At 49.0% G+C, this 21703-nt stretch overlaps 1 protein-coding gene across 2 annotated transcripts in view; it reads right to left on the minus strand.

Annotated features, from left to right (window-relative positions):
* ADCY3 (adenylate cyclase 3) overlaps positions 1 to 21703 on the minus strand; it is a 241451-nt gene that overhangs the window by 143327 nt on the left and 76421 nt on the right. For both annotated transcript variants that reach the window (XM_063915060.1, XM_063915059.1), the window contains exon 2: positions 451 to 600. In XM_063915060.1, coding sequence (XP_063771130.1) covers positions 451 to 600 — 150 coding nt within the window. The remainder of the gene's footprint in view (positions 1 to 450; positions 601 to 21703) is intronic.

Below are 21703 nucleotides of genomic sequence, written 5' to 3' on the forward strand. Positions count from 1 at the left end.
GAGGAGCCAGTGCACACCAGTTAGTCCTAAAGCTTTCTTTAGATGTGCCCAGTCTCCTGCGGAGCCGCTATTCCCCATGGTCCTTACGGAGTCCCCAGCATCCACTACGGACTATGAGAAATAGAATTATCGGTAAGTAAATTCTTATTTTATTGAACATTATTGGGTTGTAGATTTAGGGGCCAATTAACTGAAAACAATGATTAGAGAGTCATAGATTAACATTTCCATGCCATTCGGTCTCGTTGCCTCTCTCTAGTTTATATACAGAGAGGAAGAGACGTCATGGCAGCACCCACTCAGCACAGACTGAGGCTGTACGACTGATGGACTTTCCTATGTATGACGCTTACAGGTGTAAAACAGCCCTTACCTGCTGCTCCATGAGTAGTGTGTCTGACTGCAATGTAATAGGTCATGGGTTCAAGTCCATGGTATAACAGCCCCTACCTGTTGCTGGCTTTGTTCTTCTAGATTGAGTTTGACCTCCAGTGACTGGCGTGCTTCGAGAAAGGCTTTCCGGTGCTTGCGGTCCGCCATATAGTAGGACATGATACCGACGGCGATTGTACACAGGTAGATGGCTATGTTAGACAGGACCTATAGAGAGGAGAGATAAAGAATATTCATTAATAAAATGTATATTATTCTAGCAAGAAAAAAATAATTGTTATAAGATATTTTGCCTGAGAGTTGCTGGAAATCCTATATTATATCAATAGGAATTTACTGTACTTGCTTCACATAAATTAATTTGAAGGAGTAAATAGAAAGGATTTACAGTAAATGTACACTGACTGCTTGGGAATTACTATGAGCTACTGCCTGTTGCTGAAATGAAGTGGTGTGTAGTACCTCCTCACAGACTGCAGGTGGCGCTATTTGCTACTGCTGGCTATAGACTTGGTTAGTTGCTGTCTAAAAGCTGTAAGGGGTATATTTACTAAATTCATTATTTTAACAGTGGTGTTACCCATAGCAACCAATCAGATTCTAGAAGATGCTAGATATATGCTAAGTAGAATTTGGTCACTATAGGCAACATCTCCACTTGTAAACACCCGCACTATAGTAAATATACCCCTAAGGGAGGTGTCGGCGTTCCGCCCGTTTCTGCAGCCCCCCAATCTGCAGTGTTGTTGGACTGTAATAATCGGTAATGTGCGCAGCGGCACACCGCCGATAACTGAATACCCCCATCAGGGTCTATTTTTTTTAAATGTGCATTTATTGCATTTTTGAGTACCCCATATCAAAACAACTCACAAGCGTCCCCTTGAGGAGGGCTGTGTCACTGCTTTATTTCCATCTGTCCGGACCAGTAATGGTTAACGTACCACTTTGCTCTGCCAGTCTTAGGTAATATGTGCGTTGCAGACATGGGCACACGGGGTAATGCCAGTTGTATAGTTACCGAAATTGGAACTGTGTGTACTAAGCAAATACAATCTGATTTCTTTACTTTCCACTGCAAACAGGAACGATTGCCGTGCCGAAGGCAGCCGTAATGACGAACCCACAATAATTACCCCTTACAGCGGAAAGTTGAACATTTGCAGTTTCATCAGAAGTTTCTAATGACGCGTCTTCGGCAAAGGGATGCGTTTCTTCCAGTATACATTTTCTTTATGATATAAAGCGGGGCATACTTATAAATACAGTATTTGCAGGGTGTCCCCCAAAAATAAAGATTCTTTATTGTCGCAGTTCGAGGCAATAAGAAGTCTTTATCCGCCTAAATGTACCATTTCTGAGTCGCCAGGAGAGGGCTCCGATATGCGCCCATCCCAACGACCAGCAGTAAGTGCATAAGTACTGTGATCACTCCTTCTTAAATCCTAGGGATCCTTAATATTTGTAGGTACCCCCTAAAAATTATTCTTTTTAGGGGATATCCCCAAAATAATTTGATGGAAATATGCCCCGAAGTGTTATTTGCACAATCGTGGCGTATACATACACCTGCACTTGGAGAGGCGGGAGTGACGGGGTGGACTATTATTGTAGGCCAAAGTACAGTAAGGACACATATACACCTAACCAAGTTGTACCATTTGTGGGTGGCAAATACACCAAATGATGGTGTCGCTAGTGAACAGCTTCTGATTGGCTGGAAGTAAAGTCACCGCTGACGCTAACAGTTTCATTCTTCCTGCTTTGTGTGCGCATCTTAGCAAACCACAAGAGTTGTATCTGACGTACAAGAGGGCTGCTTATGTTTTATTGAAGCCTAATAGTGAATGCGTTAAAAGATAACTTGGTCGCAGGCGTATGTTACGCATGCCTAACATGAATTGCTGACCTGCGAGCAAATGCGTTTTTTAGGGAACTCATTTTATCCCTGCGATTTGGCGCACAATTGTAGATAATGCTCTATCATCTCGCCAGTGGGTTTGGGCAAGTTGACATTACTCTGCCCACTTTCATACCGTGTGTGTGGCTGTTGCAAAATGTGTCGAGGTTACGCCATGGTGAGCATTTTTTTTTCCTTAGCAAAAATTCCAAAGTGCAAAATTCCCCAAGCCCCCCTGAGCATCAGAACCAATGGCCTGATTGCAGGATAGTCCTGGGCAGCACGGACGGTGTAATGGTTAGCATTACTGCTTCACAGCACTGAGGTCATGGATTAATTTTCCACCACGGCCCTTACTGTGTGGAGTTTGTATATTCTCCCTGTACTTGCGTGGGTTTCCTCTGGGTACTCCCGTTTCCTCCCACACTCCAAAAATATACTGATAGGTTAATTGGCTCCCAACAAAATTAACCCTAGCGTGAGGGGGAGGGTTACGTACTAGAGAGGGGGTTTAGGGGTACGGAATATTAGTAGAGAACACAAAATGACAGACGCACTTTAATACATTTCATGTGCTTTACGTCTTTCCCCTGTGCACTTGTTCTCTTGCTTGTTTGCTATATTGCAAGCGACCATATAGAGCTATGTGTCTTGTCTTCCCATAAAAGGTCGGAATACAAGAATTCCTGACATTCCTGAAAGATGATATTCTGTATGTCCGGAAGGGGCAGGAATCAGTCTGTGTACATGTACGCCGACATAACTGTAACTACCGTGAAATGCTGACACACACTTATATACAATCACCGGGATACGCTTCAATTGCATATAATTGAAATCCAATTACAAACGTGGTATAATCAGCTCCCAAAACTGTTCTCTTTTAGACAAATGTTATATAATATTTTTTACATGGTAATAAAAGTCTTGTTGCCATGACAAAGCCGACATGTAAATGTGGTTGGCCAGTTATAATTGTGCATTGCCATCAGTCCAGGACCTGACACTTTGGGGTCTATTCATGAAGCAGTGAAAAGAGTGGAGAAGTTGCCAATGGCAACCAATCGGCTGCTAGGTATAATTTTATAAAATGCACTTGATAAATGTAACTTCAAAGCTGATTGGTTGCCATGGGCAACTTCTCCACTGGCTCACTTCTCCTCTCTTATCACTGCTTCATGAATAGACCCCTTACTCCATGCTGGGTGTAAGAGGTCTGTCTGATATAAGTGCCCCCGTGGCATATGCAGTGTAACTCTTGCTGCACGCCCATTGCACGCCCACAAAACTGTTCATCGTCTGCCCACCTTACATCCTGAAATGCCCATTTCATGAATGGGTGAGATTCTGCCCAGCTCAGGATTACCTGGAGATAAGCACAGCTGCATATCTCAGAATCAGACCCTATAACTTTGAAAAGAAAAGATAGTATGTAATACTAATAACCAAACAACGATGCTGCAGAAAACGTTATTGAGGCTAATCCTGTTTTATGGTTTCAGCCATATTAAAGCAGCATGTGCCTGTTTTCCCCTTAATCTGCTCTGATAAGCAACACAGGCTGCCAGATTGCTAGCGAAGGACACACTATTTCCAGAAGAAATATTCTTGTGACTTCATTGTATGCTGCACTGGAGATCTACCAACTCCACAAAATGAGATCATATAGAGGTAAAAAAAAAAAGCTGAGAATGCAGTCATTTGAGCTACTGTGACATCACTAGCGTCATCAGTACAAATCCGGAGAGGTAAGTCATTGAACACAGGTGTTTGGTGTGGGCCAGTGGTGCAAGTAGAAAAAATGTCTTATAGGTACTGTGTTCGTGCGCATGGGTGTGGCCAAATGCCGCATGTGGCGTGGCCAATGAAAATGGGGGGGTGATATACATATGGGGGGAGGGGCAGATACACATATGACCCCAATAGTGCCAGATATACATTGCCCCACAGTGCCAGATACACATTGCCTCACTGTGCCAGATACACAAATGCCCCCAGAGTGCCAGATATACATTGCCTCACAGTGCCAGATACACAAATGCTCCCAGAGTGCCAGATATACAGTACATTGCCTCACAGTGCCAGATACACAAATGCCCCCACTGTGTCAGATATACATTGCCTCACTGTGCCAGATACACAAATGCCCCCAGAGTGCCAGATACACATTGCCTCACAGTGCCAGATACACGTTGCCCCACAGTGCAAGATATACATTGCCCCACAGTACCAGATATACATTGCCTCACTGTGTCAGATACACAAATGCCCCCAGAGTGCCAGATATACATTGCCTCATAGTGCCAGATACACATTGCCTCACAGTGCCAGATACACATTGCCTCACAGTGCCAGATACACATTGCCCCACAGTGCCAGATACACATTGCCTCACAGTGCCAGATACACATTGCCTCACTGTGCCAGATACACAAATGCCCCCAGAGTGCCAGATACACATTGCCTCACAGTGCCAGATACACATTGCCCCACAGTGCCAGATACACATTGCCTCACAGTGCCAGATACACATTGCCTCACAGTGCCAGATACACAAATGCCCCCAGAGTGCCAGATATACATTGCCTCATAGTGCCAGATACACATTGCCTCACAGTGCCAGATACACATTGCCTCACAGTGCCAGATACACATTGCCTCACAGTGCCAGATACACATTGCCTCACAGTGCCAGATACACATTGCCCCACAGTGCCAGATACACATTGCCTCACAGTGCCAGATACACATTGCCTCACTGTGCCAGATACACAAATGCCCCCAGAGTGCCAGATATACATTGCCTCACAATGCCAGATACACATTGCCTCACAGTGCCAGATACACATTGCCTCACAGTGCCAGATACACAAATGCCCCCAGAGTGCCAGATATACATTGCCTCACAGTGCCAGATACACATTGCCTCACAGTGCCAGATACACATTGACTCACAGTGCCAGATACACATTGCCCCACAGTGCCAGATACACAAATGCCCCTAGAGTGCCAGATACACATTGCCTCACAGTGCCAGATACACATTGCCTCACAGTGCCAGATACACATTGCCTCACAGTGCCAGATACACATTGCCCCACAGTGCCAGATACACAAATGCCCCCAGAGTGCCAGATATACATTGCCTCACAATGCCAGATACACATTGCCTCACAGTGCCAGATACACATTGCCTCACAATGCCAGATACACAAATGCCCCCGCTGTGTCAGATATACATTGCCCCCCAGTGCCAGATACAGAAATGCCCCCACAGTGCCAGATATGCCCCTAGTGCCAGATACACATGTCTCCCCCAGTGCCAGATATGCCCCCAGTGCCAGATACACATGTCCCCCCAGTGCCAGATACACATGTCCCCCCAGTGCCAGATATGCCCCCAGTGCCAGGTACACATGCCCCCCCCCCTTCCCCTGCTGCTCACCGCTGCTGCTGTCCTGTGTGTGAGGGGAGGAGAGCGCAGCGTGCGTCTCTCCTGCCCCTCAGTCTCCGGCGGCGGTGCGGGTGTCTACCTTCAATTCAGCGCCGATCCGTGAGCCACTCAAAGCTCGCGGTTCGGCAGCCAATCAGGAGCCTTGGCTGCTGGTCCACTCGCTCTGATTGGCTCACGGGCCGGTGCTGAATTGAAGGTAGGCACTGAGGGGCAGGAGAGGCGCACGCTGCGTTCTCCTCCTCTCAAGCAGCAGCGGCGGTGAGCAGCAGCAGCAGCAGAGGGAGGGAGGGAGAGAGCGGCGGCCCGTCGGCGGTGGGTACTGCGTACCCACGGCTAAATTCTTAAGGGTACGCCGTACCCACCCACTTGCACCGCTGGTGTGGGCCCCCCTGGACCCAGGGGCCTGTGTACACCGCACACACTGCACTCATTATAGACACGCATGTGCCACCAATCCATACAGAACATTTTTACGGAGCAAGTCTCAGTCACAGTAAGCATGATCAAACACAGGGTGGGTTCCAGTTGCCCCGAACTCATTCCCTTACCAGACCAGAGACAGCAATCAATACCACGATAGCAGTTGTTACTAGTAAGTGCTAATTATGCCCTCTTCATGGGCTGGCCACACTTGGTCTAAAACCATGCATTTGGAAACCCCCCCCCCCCCCCCCCCTCTGCGTTTGTCCCTGCTGATTTCTAGTTCTGAGCTGGGAGTAAAGCATTGTGAACAGTATCAGGGCCCATGTCCGCTCTGGCAGACAGCATGATGGGCTGGGCACACGTAGTTATGTATACACCAGACCACAGAGGCACCGGGAAAATGCAGTGTAAGAGACACAAAAGTTTACTCCAAATTAAGTATAAGATTAACAAATGAGATGTGTGCGAGGGCTTAAGTCATCCCCTTCATAGAGTAATAAGGGGCCGCTGTGTATAATGAGGACGGGGCAGGGGTAATCCTCTTACATTTTGGTACTTTGCTATTACTAGTGTGCGCAGAGTGAAAACTTCATGCTGGAGCCTGATTTAAGGGCCTCTATTTTTTTCTTGCAGTCGTTTCAGTGTAGGTCTGAAATCCAGGGGGGCAGACTGCCTCATCCAGGCATCTCAGCATTACTTCTGCGGAACTGGCACAGTGACAGCTTAGCAAAACAGAATGCAAGTTGCTCATATCAATTTGACAATATACTTCAGGTGCTTGAAATGGAGGGGTAAATCTAAGCAAGAGACAGGATGGGGATTAACCCCTGGTGTCCCCCAGCACACCAAACTATATGGGTAACATGACTTGAAAACCTACATATAATAGAAATCCAGAGGTCTTCGTTACATATATCTGCAGAAATATGGCAAAGCCACCAGGCCTCGACAAGGCTCCTCTGATGCTGGTGGTCCTAAACCTAATACTATATCTGGGCCTGGGGTGCAGAACCCCACAAACCGGCATAGGCCAGCCACCCCAGGGCAGCACACATGTGAGAAGGTAAAGTGTTAGTATGTGTTAATTAAAGGGAACGCAAAATCTGTATATAAAAAGTGATACACTAGTGACAGCTTAGCACGTTGCTGGTCCAGTCTCTGGGATTTTGCACACAGACGAGTCTGCTTTCCCTGGAGCAGTTTAATGGTGTACAGATCCTTTTTTTGGGATCCGGTCTGAAGATCGACAGTGTCTAGGTCGACAATGTTTAGGTCGACAGTCACTATGTCGACATGGTTGGAAGGTCGACAGGGTTTCTAGGTCGACATGTGCTAGGTCGACAGGTCTAAAGGTTGACATGAGTTTTTCACATTTTTTATCTTTTTTTGAATTTTTTCATACTTAACGATCCACGTGGACTACGATTGGAACAGTAAAGTGTGCCGAGCGAAGCGGTAGCGGAGCGAAGGCACCATGCTGAGCCATGCGAGGGGACGCGGTGCACTAATTTGGGATCCCGGTCACTCTACGAAGAAAACGACACCAAAATAAAATAAAATCCTCATGTCGACCTTTAGACCTGTCGACCTAGCACATGTCGACCTAGAAACCCTGTCGACCTTCCATCCATGTCGACCTAGTGACTGTCGACCTATAGTGGTCGACCTAAACATTGTCGACCTCGACACTGTCGATTTGATGAACCACACCCCCTTTTTTTTATCCCTTTGGATAACATTTAGGAAGAAGAAGATGCCTTAGGATTTAGGAACGCTCTCGTACAGTGGTGTGCAATGGAATGGTGTAGTGCTACAAGCATCAACATGTTCTGGCAGCCATGGGTATGCTGGCACTTTTAGTTCTACAAGCACATGCATATGCAACCGTTTATGCATGCCAGGTGTGACCAGTAGTGCCACTTACAAAAAATAAGATTTTAAACCTATCGGTTAATCTTTTTCTCCTAGTCCGTAGAGGATGCTGGGGACTCCGTAAGGACCATGGGGGTATAGACGGGCTCCGCAGGAGACATGGGCACTCTAAGACCTTTTAATGGGCGTGAGCTGGCTCCTCCCTCTATGCCCCTCCTCCAGACCTCAGTTATAGAACTGTGCCCAGAGGAGACGGACATTTAGAGGAAAAGGATTTTGTTAATTACGGGTGAGATACATACCAGCTCACACCACAAACACACCATATAACATGTTATATAACTAAACCAGTTAACAGCATGAACTACAGAAATCAGCAACAGTCTGATCTCAACCGTACACAACTCTCGTGTAACTACATCAGTAACTATGTACAAGTACTGCAGATTTATTCCGCACTGTGACGGGCGCCGAGCATCCTCTACGGACTAGGAGAAAAAGATTTACCCGTAGGTTTAAAATCTTATTTTCCCTTACGTCCTAGAGGATGCTGGGGACTCCGTAAGGACCATGGGGTTTATACCAAAGCTCCAGACCGGGCGGGAGAGTGCGGATGACTCTGCAGCACCGATTGAGCAAACAGGAGGTCCTCATCAGCCAGGGTATCAAACTTATAGAATTTTGCAAAAGTGTTTGAACCCGACCAAGTAGCTGCTCGGCAAAGCTGTAATGCCGAGACACCTCGGGCAGCCGCCCAAGAAGAGCCCACCTTCCTAGTGGAATGGGCCTTCACCGATTTTGGTAACGGCAATCCTGCCGTAGAATGAGCCTGCTGAATCGTGTTACAGATCCAGCGTGCAATAGTCTGCTTGGAAGCAGGAGCGCCAACCTTGTTGGCCGCATATAGGACAAACAGAGCCTCTGTTTTCCTAATACGAGCCGTTCTGGCTACATAGATTTTTAAAGCCCTGACTACATCAAGGGACTTGGACTCCTCCAAGACATCCGTAGCCACCGGCACTACAATAGGTTGGTTCATGTGTAACGACGAAACCACCTTAGGTAGAAATTGTGGACGAGTTCTCAATTCCGCTCTATCCACATGGAAAATCAGATAGGGGCTCTTGTGGGACAAGGCCGCCAATTCTGACACCGGCCTTGCAGATGCCAAGGCCAATAACATGACCACTTTCCACGTGAGAAATTTTAACTCAACAGTTTAAAGTGGTTCAAACCAATGTGATTTAAGGAACTGCAACACCACGTTCAGGTCCCATGGTGCCACAGGGGGCACAAAAGGAGGTTGGATGTGCAGTACTCCTTTCACAAAAGTCTGTACCTCTGGAAGAGAGGCCAATTCCTTCTGAAAGAATAGTGATAAGGCAGAAATCTGCACCTTAATGGAACCTAACTTTAGGCCCATATCCACTCCTGTCTGTAGAAAATGGAGAAAACGACCCAGCTGGAATTCTTCCATAGGAGCATTCTTGGATTCACTCCAAGACACATACTTCCTCCAGATACGGTGATAGTGCTTCGCCGTTACTTCCTTCCTAGCTTTAAGTAGAGTAGGGATGATTTCCCCTGGAATACCTTTCCTAGCTAGGATCTGGTGTTCAACCGCCATGCCGTCAAACGCAATCGCGGTAAGTCTTGGAACACACACGGCCCCTGTTGTAACAGGTCCTCTCTGAGAGGAAGCGGCCAAGGATCTTCTGTGCTCATTTCCTGAAGATCTGGATACCAGGCCCTTCAAGGCCAATCTGGGACAATGAGTATCGTCTGAACTTTTGTTCTTCTTATGATTCTCAATATTTTTGAGATGAGCGGAAGCGGAGGGAACACATAGACCACTTGATACACCCACGGTGTTACTAGCGCATCCACTGCTATTGCCTGAGGGTCCCTTGCCCTGGAACAATATGTCCGAAGCTTCTTGTTGAGGTGTGACGCCATCATGTCTATTTGAGGGAGTCCCCAACAACTTGTCACTTCTGCAAAGACCTCTTGATGAAGTCCCCACTCTCCTGGATGGAGATCGTGTCTGCTGAGGAAGTCTGCTTCCCAGTTGTCCACTCCCGGAATGAATACCGCGGACAGAGCGCTTACATGATTTTCCGCCCAGCGAAGAATCCTGGTGGCCTCCGCCATTGCTGCTCTGCTCCTTGTTCCGCCCTGGCGGTTTACATGCGCCACGGCTGTGATATTGTCTGACTGGATCAGAACAGGTAGGTTACGAAGGAGATGCTCCGCCTGTCTCAGGCCGTTGTATATGGCCCTTAATTCCAGCACGTTTATGTGCAGACAAGCCTCCTGGCTTGACCATATTCCCTGAAAGTTTTTTCCCTGTGTGACTGCTCCCCAACCCCGGAGGCTTGCGTCCGTTGTCACAAGAACCCAATCTTGAATTCCAAACCTGCGACCCTCTAGAAGGTGAGCACTCTGGAGCCACCACAGGAGAGAAATCCTGGCCTCTGATGCATTTGGAGATGGGACCCTGACCACTTGCTCAGTAGGTCCCAATGAAAAGTTCTTGCATGGAACCTGCCAAACGGAATGGCCTCGTAGGCCGCCACCATCTTTCCCAACACTCGAGTGCACTGATGAATCAACACTCTTTTTGGTTTCAGCAGAACCCTGACCATGTTCTGGAGTTCCAGAGCTTTTTTCCACTGGGAGAAAAACCCTCTGCCGTTCTGTGTCCAGAATCATGCCCAAAAATGACAGCCGAGTTGTCGGGACCAACTGCGACTTTGGCAAATTTAGAAGCCATGTTGTTGTAGCACCCTCAGAGAGAGAGCCATGCTCTTCAGTAATTGTTCTCTTGATCTCGCTTTTATCAGGAGATCATCCAAGTACGGGATCATTTTGACACCCTGCTTGCGCAGGAGCACCATCATTTCTGCCATTACCTTGGTGAAAATCCTCGGGGCCGTGGAAAGGCCAAACGGCAACGTCTGAAACTGGTAATGACAGTCCTGTACAGCGAATCTCAGGAACGCCTGATAAGGAGGATATATGGGGACATGAAGGTATGCATCCTTTATGTCTAGTGACACCATAAAATCCCCCCCTTGCAGGCTGGAGATCACTGCCCGGAGAGATTCCATTATGAATTTGAATCTCTTCAGATATAGATTTAGGGATTTTAGGTTCAGAATCGGTCTGACCGAACCGTCCGTCTTCGGGACCACAAACAGGGTTGAATCGAACCCCTTTCCTTGCTGCAACTGGGGAACCTGGATAATCACTTGCTGTTGACACAGCTTTTGTATAGCCGCCGAAACTATTGCTCTCTCTGGGAGAGAAGCTGGCAAGGCCGATTTGAAAAATCGGCGTGGAGGCACATCTTCGAACTCCAGTTTGTAGCTTTGGGACACAATTCCTGTCACCCAAGGATCCAAATCCGAATGAACCCAGACCTGGCTGTAGAGCTGAAGACGTGCCCCCACCGGTGCGGACTCCCGCAGCGGGGCCCCAGCGTCATGCGGTGGATTTGGTAGAGGTTGGGGAGGACTTTTGCTCCTGGGAACTAGCCGAAGCTGGTGTTCTTTTCCCCCTACCTCTCTACCTCTGGCGAGGAAGGATGAACCACGCCCCTTTCTGAATTTATGAGACCGAAAGGACTGCATCTGGCATTGAGGTGTTTTCTTTTGCTGTGGGGGAATGTAAGGCAGAAAAGAAGACTTACCCGCGGTAGCTGTGGAAACCAGGTCCGCAAAGCTTTCCCCAAACAGAACTTCACCCTTGTAAGGCAAAGCCTCCATAAGTCTCTTGGAGTCAACATCCCAAGTCCATTGGTGGGTCCACAGTGACCTCCTAGCTGAAATTGCCATGGCATTTGCTCTTGAACCCAAAAGCCCAATATCTCTCGCAGCCTCCCTCATATATAACGCTGCGTCCTTTATGTGACCTAATGTCAACAAAACACTGTCTTTGTCGAGGGTGTCCATGTCAGATGACAAGTTATCTGCCCATGCTGCAATTGCGCTCCCCACCCATGCCGACGCTACCGCCGGTCTGAGCAGGGCTCCCGTAGTCGCATAAATTGATTTTAAGGTAGTTTCCTGCCTGTGATCCGCAGGATCTTTTAAGGTCGCCGTGTCCAGGGACGGTTGGGCCACCTTTTTGGACAAGCGCGTAAGGGCCTTGTCCACCGTGGGTGAGGATTCCCACCGTAACCTGTCCTGTGAGGGGAAAGGATACGCCATTATAATTCTCTTGGGAATCTGCAGCCTCTTGTCTGGAGTTTCCCAAGCCTTTTCAAATAAAGCGTTCAGCTCATGTGATGGGGGAAATGTTACCTCAGGTTTTTTCCCCTTAAACATACAGACCCGTATGTCCGGGACAGACGAGTCCTCTGTGATATGTAATACATCTTTTATTGCAATAATCATGTATTGAACACTCTTTGCCACCCTTGGGTGCAACTTTGCCTCATCATAGTCGACACTGGAGTCGTAATCCGTGTCGGTATCAGTGTCTGCTATCTGGGTAAAGGGACGTTTTTGGGACCCTGAAGGGTCTTGTGACACAGTAAGAGCCATGGAGTGACTCCCTGGTTGGTAATTGGACTCTGCTTTGTCCAATCTCCTATGTAATAAAGCCACATTTGCATTCAAAACATTCCACATGTCAACCCAATTAGCCGTCGGCGGTGCCTTCGGAGACAATACTACCATCTGCTCTGCATCCTCCCTAGAAGAGCCTTCCGCTTCAGACATGTCGACACACACGTACTGACACCCCACACACACTGGGATATAAGGATATGGGGACAGACCCACAATAAGGCCCTTTGGAGAGACAGAGAGAAAGTATGCCAGCACACACCCAGCGCCCTGTGGTTCTGAAACAAAGTCCCAGACTAGTAAGCGCTTTTATAATAATACATTTTGCACCAAATTAATGTGCCCCCCCCCCCCCCCCTCGTTTTGCACCCTGTTACTTGTGTACAGCAGGGGAAGAGTCCGGGAGCAGCTTCTCTGCACCCTTTGCTGTGGAGAAAATGGCGCTGGTTAGAGCTGAGGGAACAAGCTCCGCCCCCTCAATGGCGGGCTTCGGTCCCGCTGTTTCTTTATACTGGTGGGGCTTTATATACTGCCTCAGCCGTATATCTATACTTGTGCCAGCCTATATATGAGGTAAAAATTGCTGCCCAGGGCGCCCCCCCTGCGCCCTGCACCCTTTGCTGTGCCGTTGTGTGTGTGTGTGTGGGAGCAATGGCGCGCAGCGCAAACGCTGCGCGGTACCTCACGAAGATCTGTAGTCTTCTGCCGCCTTTGAAGTCTTCTTGCTTCCTATACTCACCCGGCTTCTATCTTCCGGTTCTGCGAGGAGGACGGCGGCGCGGCTCTGGGACGAACAACGAGGACGACACCTGCGTTCCGACCCTCTGGAGCTAATGGTGTCCAGTAGCCTAAGAAGCAGAGCCTATCATTTAAGTAGGTCTGCTTCTCTCTCCTCAGTCCCACGATGCAGGGAGCCTGTTGCCAGCAGTGCTCCCTGAAAATAAAAAACCTAATAAAAGTCTTTTCTAGAGAAACTCAGTAGAGCTCCCCTAGTTTGTGACCAGTCTCCTCTGGGCACAGAATCTAACTGAGGTCTGGAGGAGGGTCATAGAGGGAGGAGCCAGCTCACGCCCATTAAAAGGTCTTAGAGTGCCCATGTCTCCTGCGGAGCCCGTCTATACCCCCATGGTCCTTACGGAGTCCCCAGCATCCTCTAGGACGTAAGAGAAATAGCATTTTTTCAAATGTATTATTTATTGCCAGTTATTTATTTAGGGCACACATATTCCGCAGCGCTTTATAGATATTTGGCCATTCACATTAGTCCCTGCCCCAGTAGAGCTTACACTCTATATTCCCTACCACATGTACACAAACATACACACTAGGGGTTAAAAACATTTTTTTTGTAGGACACAGCAGCCCAGTGCTTTTTTCAGGGGCAAACACAGGGTCACACGGCTGCCACAAAACCCCACCCCCTCAAGATCACACTGCCTCTACAAAGCCCCCTCTCACAGACCACACTACCTCCACACAGCCCCCCCTCACAGATCACACTACCTCCACACAGCCCCCCTCACAGATCACACTACCTCCACACAGACCCCCCTCACAGACCACACTACCTCCACACAGCCCCCCCTCACAGATCACACTACCTCCACAGCCCCCCCTCACAGATCACACTACCTCCACACAGCCCCCCCTCACAGACCACACTACCTCCACACAGCCCCCCCTCACAGGCAACACTACCTCCACACAGCCCCCCCTTACAGATCAAACTACCTCCACACAGCCCCCCTCACAGACAACACTACCTCCACACAGCCCCCCCTCACAGACCATACTACCTCCACACAGCCCCCCCTCACAGACCACACTACCTCCACATAGCCCACCCTCACAGATCACACTGCCTCCACACAGCCCACCCTCACAGATCACACTGCCTCCACACAGCCCACCCTCACAGATCACTCTGCCTCCGCACAGCCCCCCTTACAGATCACACTACCTCCACACAGCCCCCTCACAGATCACAATGCCTCCACACAGCCCACCTCCACACAGCCAACCTCACAGATCACACTACCTCCACACAGCCCTCCTCCCAGATCACACTACCTCCACACAGCCCCCCTCACAGATCACACTGCCTCCACACAGCCCCCTCACAGATCACACTGTCTCCACATAGCCCACCCTCACAGATCACACTGCCTCCACACAGCCCACCCTCACAGATCACACTGCCTCCACAGAGCCCACCCTCACAGATCATTCTGCCTCCGCACAGCCCCCCTTACAGATCACACTACCTCCACACAGCCCCCTCACAGATCACTCTGCCTCCACACAGCCCCCCTTACAGATCACACTGCCTCCACACAGCCCCCCTCACAGATCACACTGCCTCCACACAGCCTCCTCACAGATCACTCTGCCTCCACACAGACCCCCTCACAGATCACACTGCCTCCACACAGCCCCCCTTACAGATCACACTACCTCCAAACAGCCCCCCTCACAGATCACTCTGCCTCCACACAGCCCCCCTCATAGATCACACTGCCTCCACACAGCCCCACTCACAGATCACACTGTCTCCACATAGCCTCCCCTCACAGATCACACTGCCTCCACACAGACCCCCTTACAGATCACACTGCCTCCACACAGCCCCCTCACAGATCACACTACCTCCACACAGCACTGCCTCACAGATCACACTACCTCCACACAGCCCTCCTCACAGACCACACTACCTCCACACAGCCCCCCCCACGGACCACACTACCTCCACACAGCACTGTCTCACAGATCACACTACCTCCACACAGCCCCCCTCACAGATGACACTACCTCCACACAGCACCCCCCCCCCCCCTCACAGGTCACACTACCTACACACAGCCCACTCCTCACAGTTCACACTACCTCCACACAGCCAACCTCACAGATCACACTACCTCCACACTGCCTTCCTCACAGATCATACTGCCTCCACACAGCCCCCCTCACAGATCACAATGCCTCCACACAGCCTCCCCTCACAGATCACACTGCCTCCACACAGCCTCCCCTCACAGATCACACTGCCTCCACACAGCCCCCCTTACAGATCACACTGCTCCTAACAGCCCCCCTCACAGATCACACTGCCTCCACACAGCCTCCTCTCACAGATCACACTGCCTCCACACAGCCCCCTCACAGATCACACTGTCTCCATACAGCCCACCCTCACAGATCACACTGCCTCCACACAGCCCACCCTCACAGATCACACTGCCTCCACACAGCACCCTCACAGATCACACTGCCTCCACACAGCCCACCCTCACAGATCACTCTGCCTCCGCACAGTCCCCCTTACAGATCACACTGCCTCCACACAGCCCCCCTTACAGATCACACTGACTCCTCACAGCCCCCCTCACAGATCACACTGCCTCCACACAGCCCCCCTCACAGATCACACTGCCTCCACACAGCACCCTCACAGATCACACTACCTCCACACAGCCCCCCTTACAGATCACACTACCTCCACACAGCCCCCCTCACAGATCACACTGTTTCCACACAGCCCCCCTTACAGATCACACTGACTCCTCACAGCCCCCCTCACAGATCACACTGCCTCCACACAGCACCCTCACAGATCACACTACCTCCACACAGCCCCCCTCACAGATCACACTGCCTCCACACAGCACCCTCACAGATCACACTACCTCCACACAGCCCCCCTTACAGATCACACTACCTCCACACAGCCCCCCTCACAGATCACACTGTTTCCACACAGCCCACCCTCACAGATCACACTACCTCCACACAGCCCCCCTCACAGATCACACTGTTTCCACACAGCCCACCCTCACAGATCACACTGCCTCCACACAGCACCCTCACAGATCACACTACCTCCACACAGCCCCCCTTACAGATCACACTGCCTCCACACAGCCCCCCTCACAGATCACACTACCTCCACATAGCCCACCCTCACAGATCACACTACCTCCACACAGCCCCCTTACAGATCACACTGCCTCCACGCAGCCCCCTCACAGATCACACTGTCTCCACACAGCCCCCCTTACAGATCACTCTGCCTCCTCACAGCCCCCCTTACAGATCACACTGCCTCCACACAGCCCACCCTCACAGATCACTCTGCCTCTGCACAGCCCCCCTTACAGATCACACTAGCTCCACACAGCCCCCTCACAGATCACACTGCCTCCTCACAGCCCCCCTCACAGATCACACTGTCTCCACACAGCCCACCCTCACAGATCACACTGCCTCCACACAGCACCCTCACAGATCACACTACCTCCACACAGCCCCCCTTACAGATCACACTGCCTCCACAGCCCCCTTACAGATCACACTACCTCCACACAGCCCCCTTACAGATCACACTGCCTCCACGCAGCCCCCTCACAGATCACACTGTCTCCACACAGCCCCCCTTACAGATCACACTGCCTCCACACAGCCCACCCTCACAGATCACACTGCCTCCACACAGCCCACCCTCACAGATCACTCTGCCTCTGCACAGCCCCCCTTACAGATCACACTAGCTCCACACAGCCCCCTCACAGATCACACTGCCTCCTCACAGCCCCCCTCACAGATCACACTGCCTCCACACAGCCCCCCTCACAGATCACACTGCCTCCTCACAGCCCCCCTCACAGATCACACTGCCTCCTCACAGCCCCCCTCACAGATCACACTGCCTCCACACAGCCCCCCTCACAGATCACACTGTCTCCACACAGCCCCCCTCAGATCACACTGTCTCCACACAGCCCACCCTCACAGATCACACTACCTCCACACAGCCCCCCTTACAGATCACACTGCCTCCACACAGCCCCCCTTACAGATCACACGCCTCCACACAGCCCCCTCACAGATCACACAGCCTCCTCTCACAGATCACACTGCCTCCACACAGCCCCCTTACAGATCACACTGCCTCCATACAGCCCCCTTACAGATCACACTGCCTCCATACAGCCCCCTTACAGATCACACTGCCTCCACACAGCCTCCTCTCACAGATCACACTGCTTCCACACAGCCTCCTCTCACAGATCACACTGCCTCCACACAGCCCTCTCACAGATCACACCGCATGCCACCAACATTAATACCACTGCCAGTCTCAGTGACTATGTACTGCAGGGATATACTCACAGTACGGTGATAACTTCAGCCAGCTTCTTATTCACTTCTTATTCGAGCTCCAGCTTCTTATTCAGAAAATTGAGTTTAGCAAGGGTTAACTAGTCTTGGGCCACAAATTTGACTACTGAAATCAACAGAGGGTGGCCACTTTCATATAAACCACTTGTATTTAGCCTGGCCCAACACTGGTTTGGGCATGAAATACAGCTCTGTGCAAAGTGAACATACATATATTATAGGACATCTAGGCCAGATACATCATCGCTTGGAAAGTGATAAAATGGAGAAAGAAAAAGTGCCAGCCAATCAGCTCCTAACTGCCATGGAGGCTGTGTTTAGAAAATGGCAGTTAGGAGCTGATTGGCTGGCACTTTTTCACTCTCCATTTTATCACTTTCCAAGCGATGATGAATCTAGCCCATAGCCCAATACTGGCAATGGGTAGACCTCCCCAAGATTCTCAAAGATCATATCTGCTGTTCATTGGAGCTTTGAAATGGAAATCATAGGATTTAAGTATTCTATGGCCTCATCTTCTCCCTTGATCAAATGGTTAGCCTGCTAGACCTATTATACTACTCATATAGCCCAGCGTCATGCTCTGAACTACGAAGGTTGTGACATCTTCTTCTATGTCCCCACTGGCTACTGTTCCTGAGGGTCAACCGGGTTTTCAAGGAGACTCTTCTAACTGTTATCTTCTCAACTCTTACTGTCCACTTTCTATATCCCCATGGGTTTATAGATATGAGTCCCCAGGGCTGGGGCATACTCATCGATTGGTTGATAGAGCTTATATTTATCATCCCTTACTTTCCTTTCTTTTTCTTTTGCTCCCCACTATTGTTTAATGTTATTACAGATCAGATGCTAATATTACATTGTGTTTTTGTATGTTTGCACTGCTTGAAAGATCTGTAATGGAAAACTCCATTTTTTTTTCTTCTCAATAAAAAAACTTCAGTTAAAAAAAACAAAATATGTCCGTCATAAAAGTGATCCTTCAGCTATTAATATATAAAGGTCATCATCACTTTGCCAGCGTATTTCATGCTCAAACCAGCGTTGGGCCAGGCAAAATACAAGTGGGCCATATATTAGTGGTCCCCTTCTGCTGGATTCAGGTGTCAAGTTTGTGGCCCAAGACGAGTTAACCCTTGCAAAACTACATTTTCTGAATAAGAAACTGGAGCTTGAACAAGAAGTGAATAAGAAGCTGGTCGTATAAGAAGTTAACTTCAGCCTCGTCTGGACAAGTAGCTTTGGCCAGATCATTACGATAATCAGAACTTTGCAGGGACCCAAGTTTTCAATCCACATCACGAGGTATCTGCAGCGGAACTGCTGTATCACTGCGACACTGTATGTTACTGTAAGGACCGCGCACGGAGGGAGGAAATTATACATATACTTCTATACATGCAGAGTATTTAGCCTTTTGCTTTAGCGAGCACTGGGCCTAATTCAGACCTAATCGCTAGGCTGCGTTTTCGTACAGTCTGCGATCAGGTATGAACTGCGCATGCGTATGCACCGCAATGCGCAGGCGTATTGGTCCGCAGCGACGGGGAGTGCCGGGCAGTGACGGGATGGTGCGAGAAAAGCGATTGCACGGGCAATCACAAGGTGACTGACAGGAAGAGGCCATTTGTGGGTGGCAACTGACCGTTTTAGAGGAGCGTCCGGAAAAACGCAGGCGGGACCCGGCGTTTGAAGGGAGGGTGTCTGACGTCAGCTCCGGCCTCGATCATCGCACGGGAAGAGTAAGCCATGGGCTGTGCAGAGACTGCACAAACTTCTGTTTGTGCAGCTCTCCTGCACATGCGATCGCACTCCTGCACAGCGAATCCCCCCTCCCCCTGTAGGCGGCGACTACCTGATCGCAAGGATGCAAAAAACGCACTCTAGCGATCAGGTCTGAATTAGGCCCAGTGTTCTATGGGGCACCTTTAGGCACTATGTAAAACAAAGAGTATGTAATACAATGTCCGCTCTCTCAAAATAATTAATTTGTTTCTTAAATGTGGAAACCCAGGAATATTTCCGGAGATAAACTGACACATTTCAGTAACTTAATAAAAAGTGCGGTGCTAAAGTTATAGGACTTTGCTGCATCGTTTCCACTTTTGCACAGTTCTCCCCGTCTCGGTGTAAGCGCAATGGGGGGGGGGGGGGGGATACAAGGCGTTTCTGCTGGGGGTTTCCGGAGCTCTACAGAAACTAGCTCCTGTGTGTGGGGGTGACGGACACTTCAGCTGATTCGGAGTAATAAGTAATATCTCCACCAGTGCTTACAGCAAAAGCGGATTCATGGTTAGGTATAGAGAGACTGAAGAGTGAGAGAGGGTGAGTGGGGAAATTGAGGGAAATTCCATTTTAATGCAGGGAGGGGGGCCGGGTTTTATACAAAATTCTTATAAGTACTCGAAAGACCCCTGACAGTCAGGCTTTACGGCAACAGTACGTATTCACATGAGAAATTCCCCCATGACTTAGATGTGTGTATATATAGTGACAGCGGCTATATCCAGAAGTGTGCAGGAATGCTGGGAGCTCTGGGGGAAGGGCACCGAGCAGATGTATACAGACAATCCAAAAATATTTCCAGTCACGCTTTGGTTGACATAAGCATGGCCGTTATGCCAAATTACCCTGGGACTAAAATAGTTATCTATATCCCTTTGATTAGAAGGAGCATTGCGCTTGTCTCTGTGTCTGGCGTTCTCCGTAATCCTGCCCCCTACCATAAATAGGTCATATGTTTTCTTACACTGATCCAGTGCAGTAACGATGTACTAACAGTTATTAGTGCAGGATATACGAGCGCTGTAATATAAATATTATCTGGGCTTAAAAAAGAAAAATACAACATGGTCTTGACTGCGCAACTAAACAGAATGCAGCCTATGAGGAAAAAAGCGACACTTCACAAATTACCACCAAGAAAAGACATAAAGTTACAGAATATTTTCCTCACAATGGCGCAAACCACATAATTAAAGTAAAAAAGTTCTTACTTCATAAAAGTTTGAGACCATAAAAAATCCAAGTATTTTTTTTTAATTGAAGTAGTTCTTATCCACACAACATAAGAGCACTGTGTAACTTGTTATCTAATGAGGGTCTAGAGAAAGAGACACACACACACACACACACACACACACAGTCCTCCTGAGTACTGTTCCAGTGTGTAAGTAGTACAGAGACTGCTGCTGTTTTTGCATGTGTCAAGATAAATTATAGATTTTATTTTTCTATGTGTATTTTAAGGTTGTTTAAGTTGTCTTTGTTCCACTACAAGAACATTTGATAAAATAGTTATCTTTGAAATTAGGTGGAGCTATACCCAGGCATTATTGAACTATTAGTTTAAATCTAATATACAGTACACCATTGGGCTAAATGTAATATACACAATCCATACATCCCAACTCGACCCATTCCAGGAGGGACAAAATGCTCTCTACCTGGACTTCCCTCTTAAATTATCATTGCTATCACCTGTGTTGAAACACCTTTCTTATCAATTAAATAGTGTAACACAGGTGACTACAATCATATACTAAGAGGGAAGTCCATGTAAAGAGCATGTTGTCCTTCATGGAATGGGACATGTTGGGAGGTATGCACAATCTTATACACAGCCCTCCCGCTTCCACCGTGGCCCCCGTCTAAAGTGCCCCGGGCACCCCCAAGGCTTAATCCGGCCCTGGATTGCCCAACTCTCGTTATAATGTTACACATTGCCAAACGATCACTATAATGTAACACAGGCATGGCCAACCTGTGGCTCTCCAGCTGTTGTAAAACTACAAGTCCCATCATGCCTTGCCACAGTTTTGCTATTAGGGAATGCTAAAACTGTGGCAGGGCATGCTGGGATGTGTAGTTTCACTACATCTGGAGAGCCACAGGTTGGCCAGGCCTGATGTA

This window comes from Pseudophryne corroboree, chromosome 4, assembly GCF_028390025.1.
Source record: "Pseudophryne corroboree isolate aPseCor3 chromosome 4, aPseCor3.hap2, whole genome shotgun sequence".
Lineage (NCBI taxonomy): Eukaryota > Metazoa > Chordata > Amphibia > Anura > Myobatrachidae > Pseudophryne > Pseudophryne corroboree.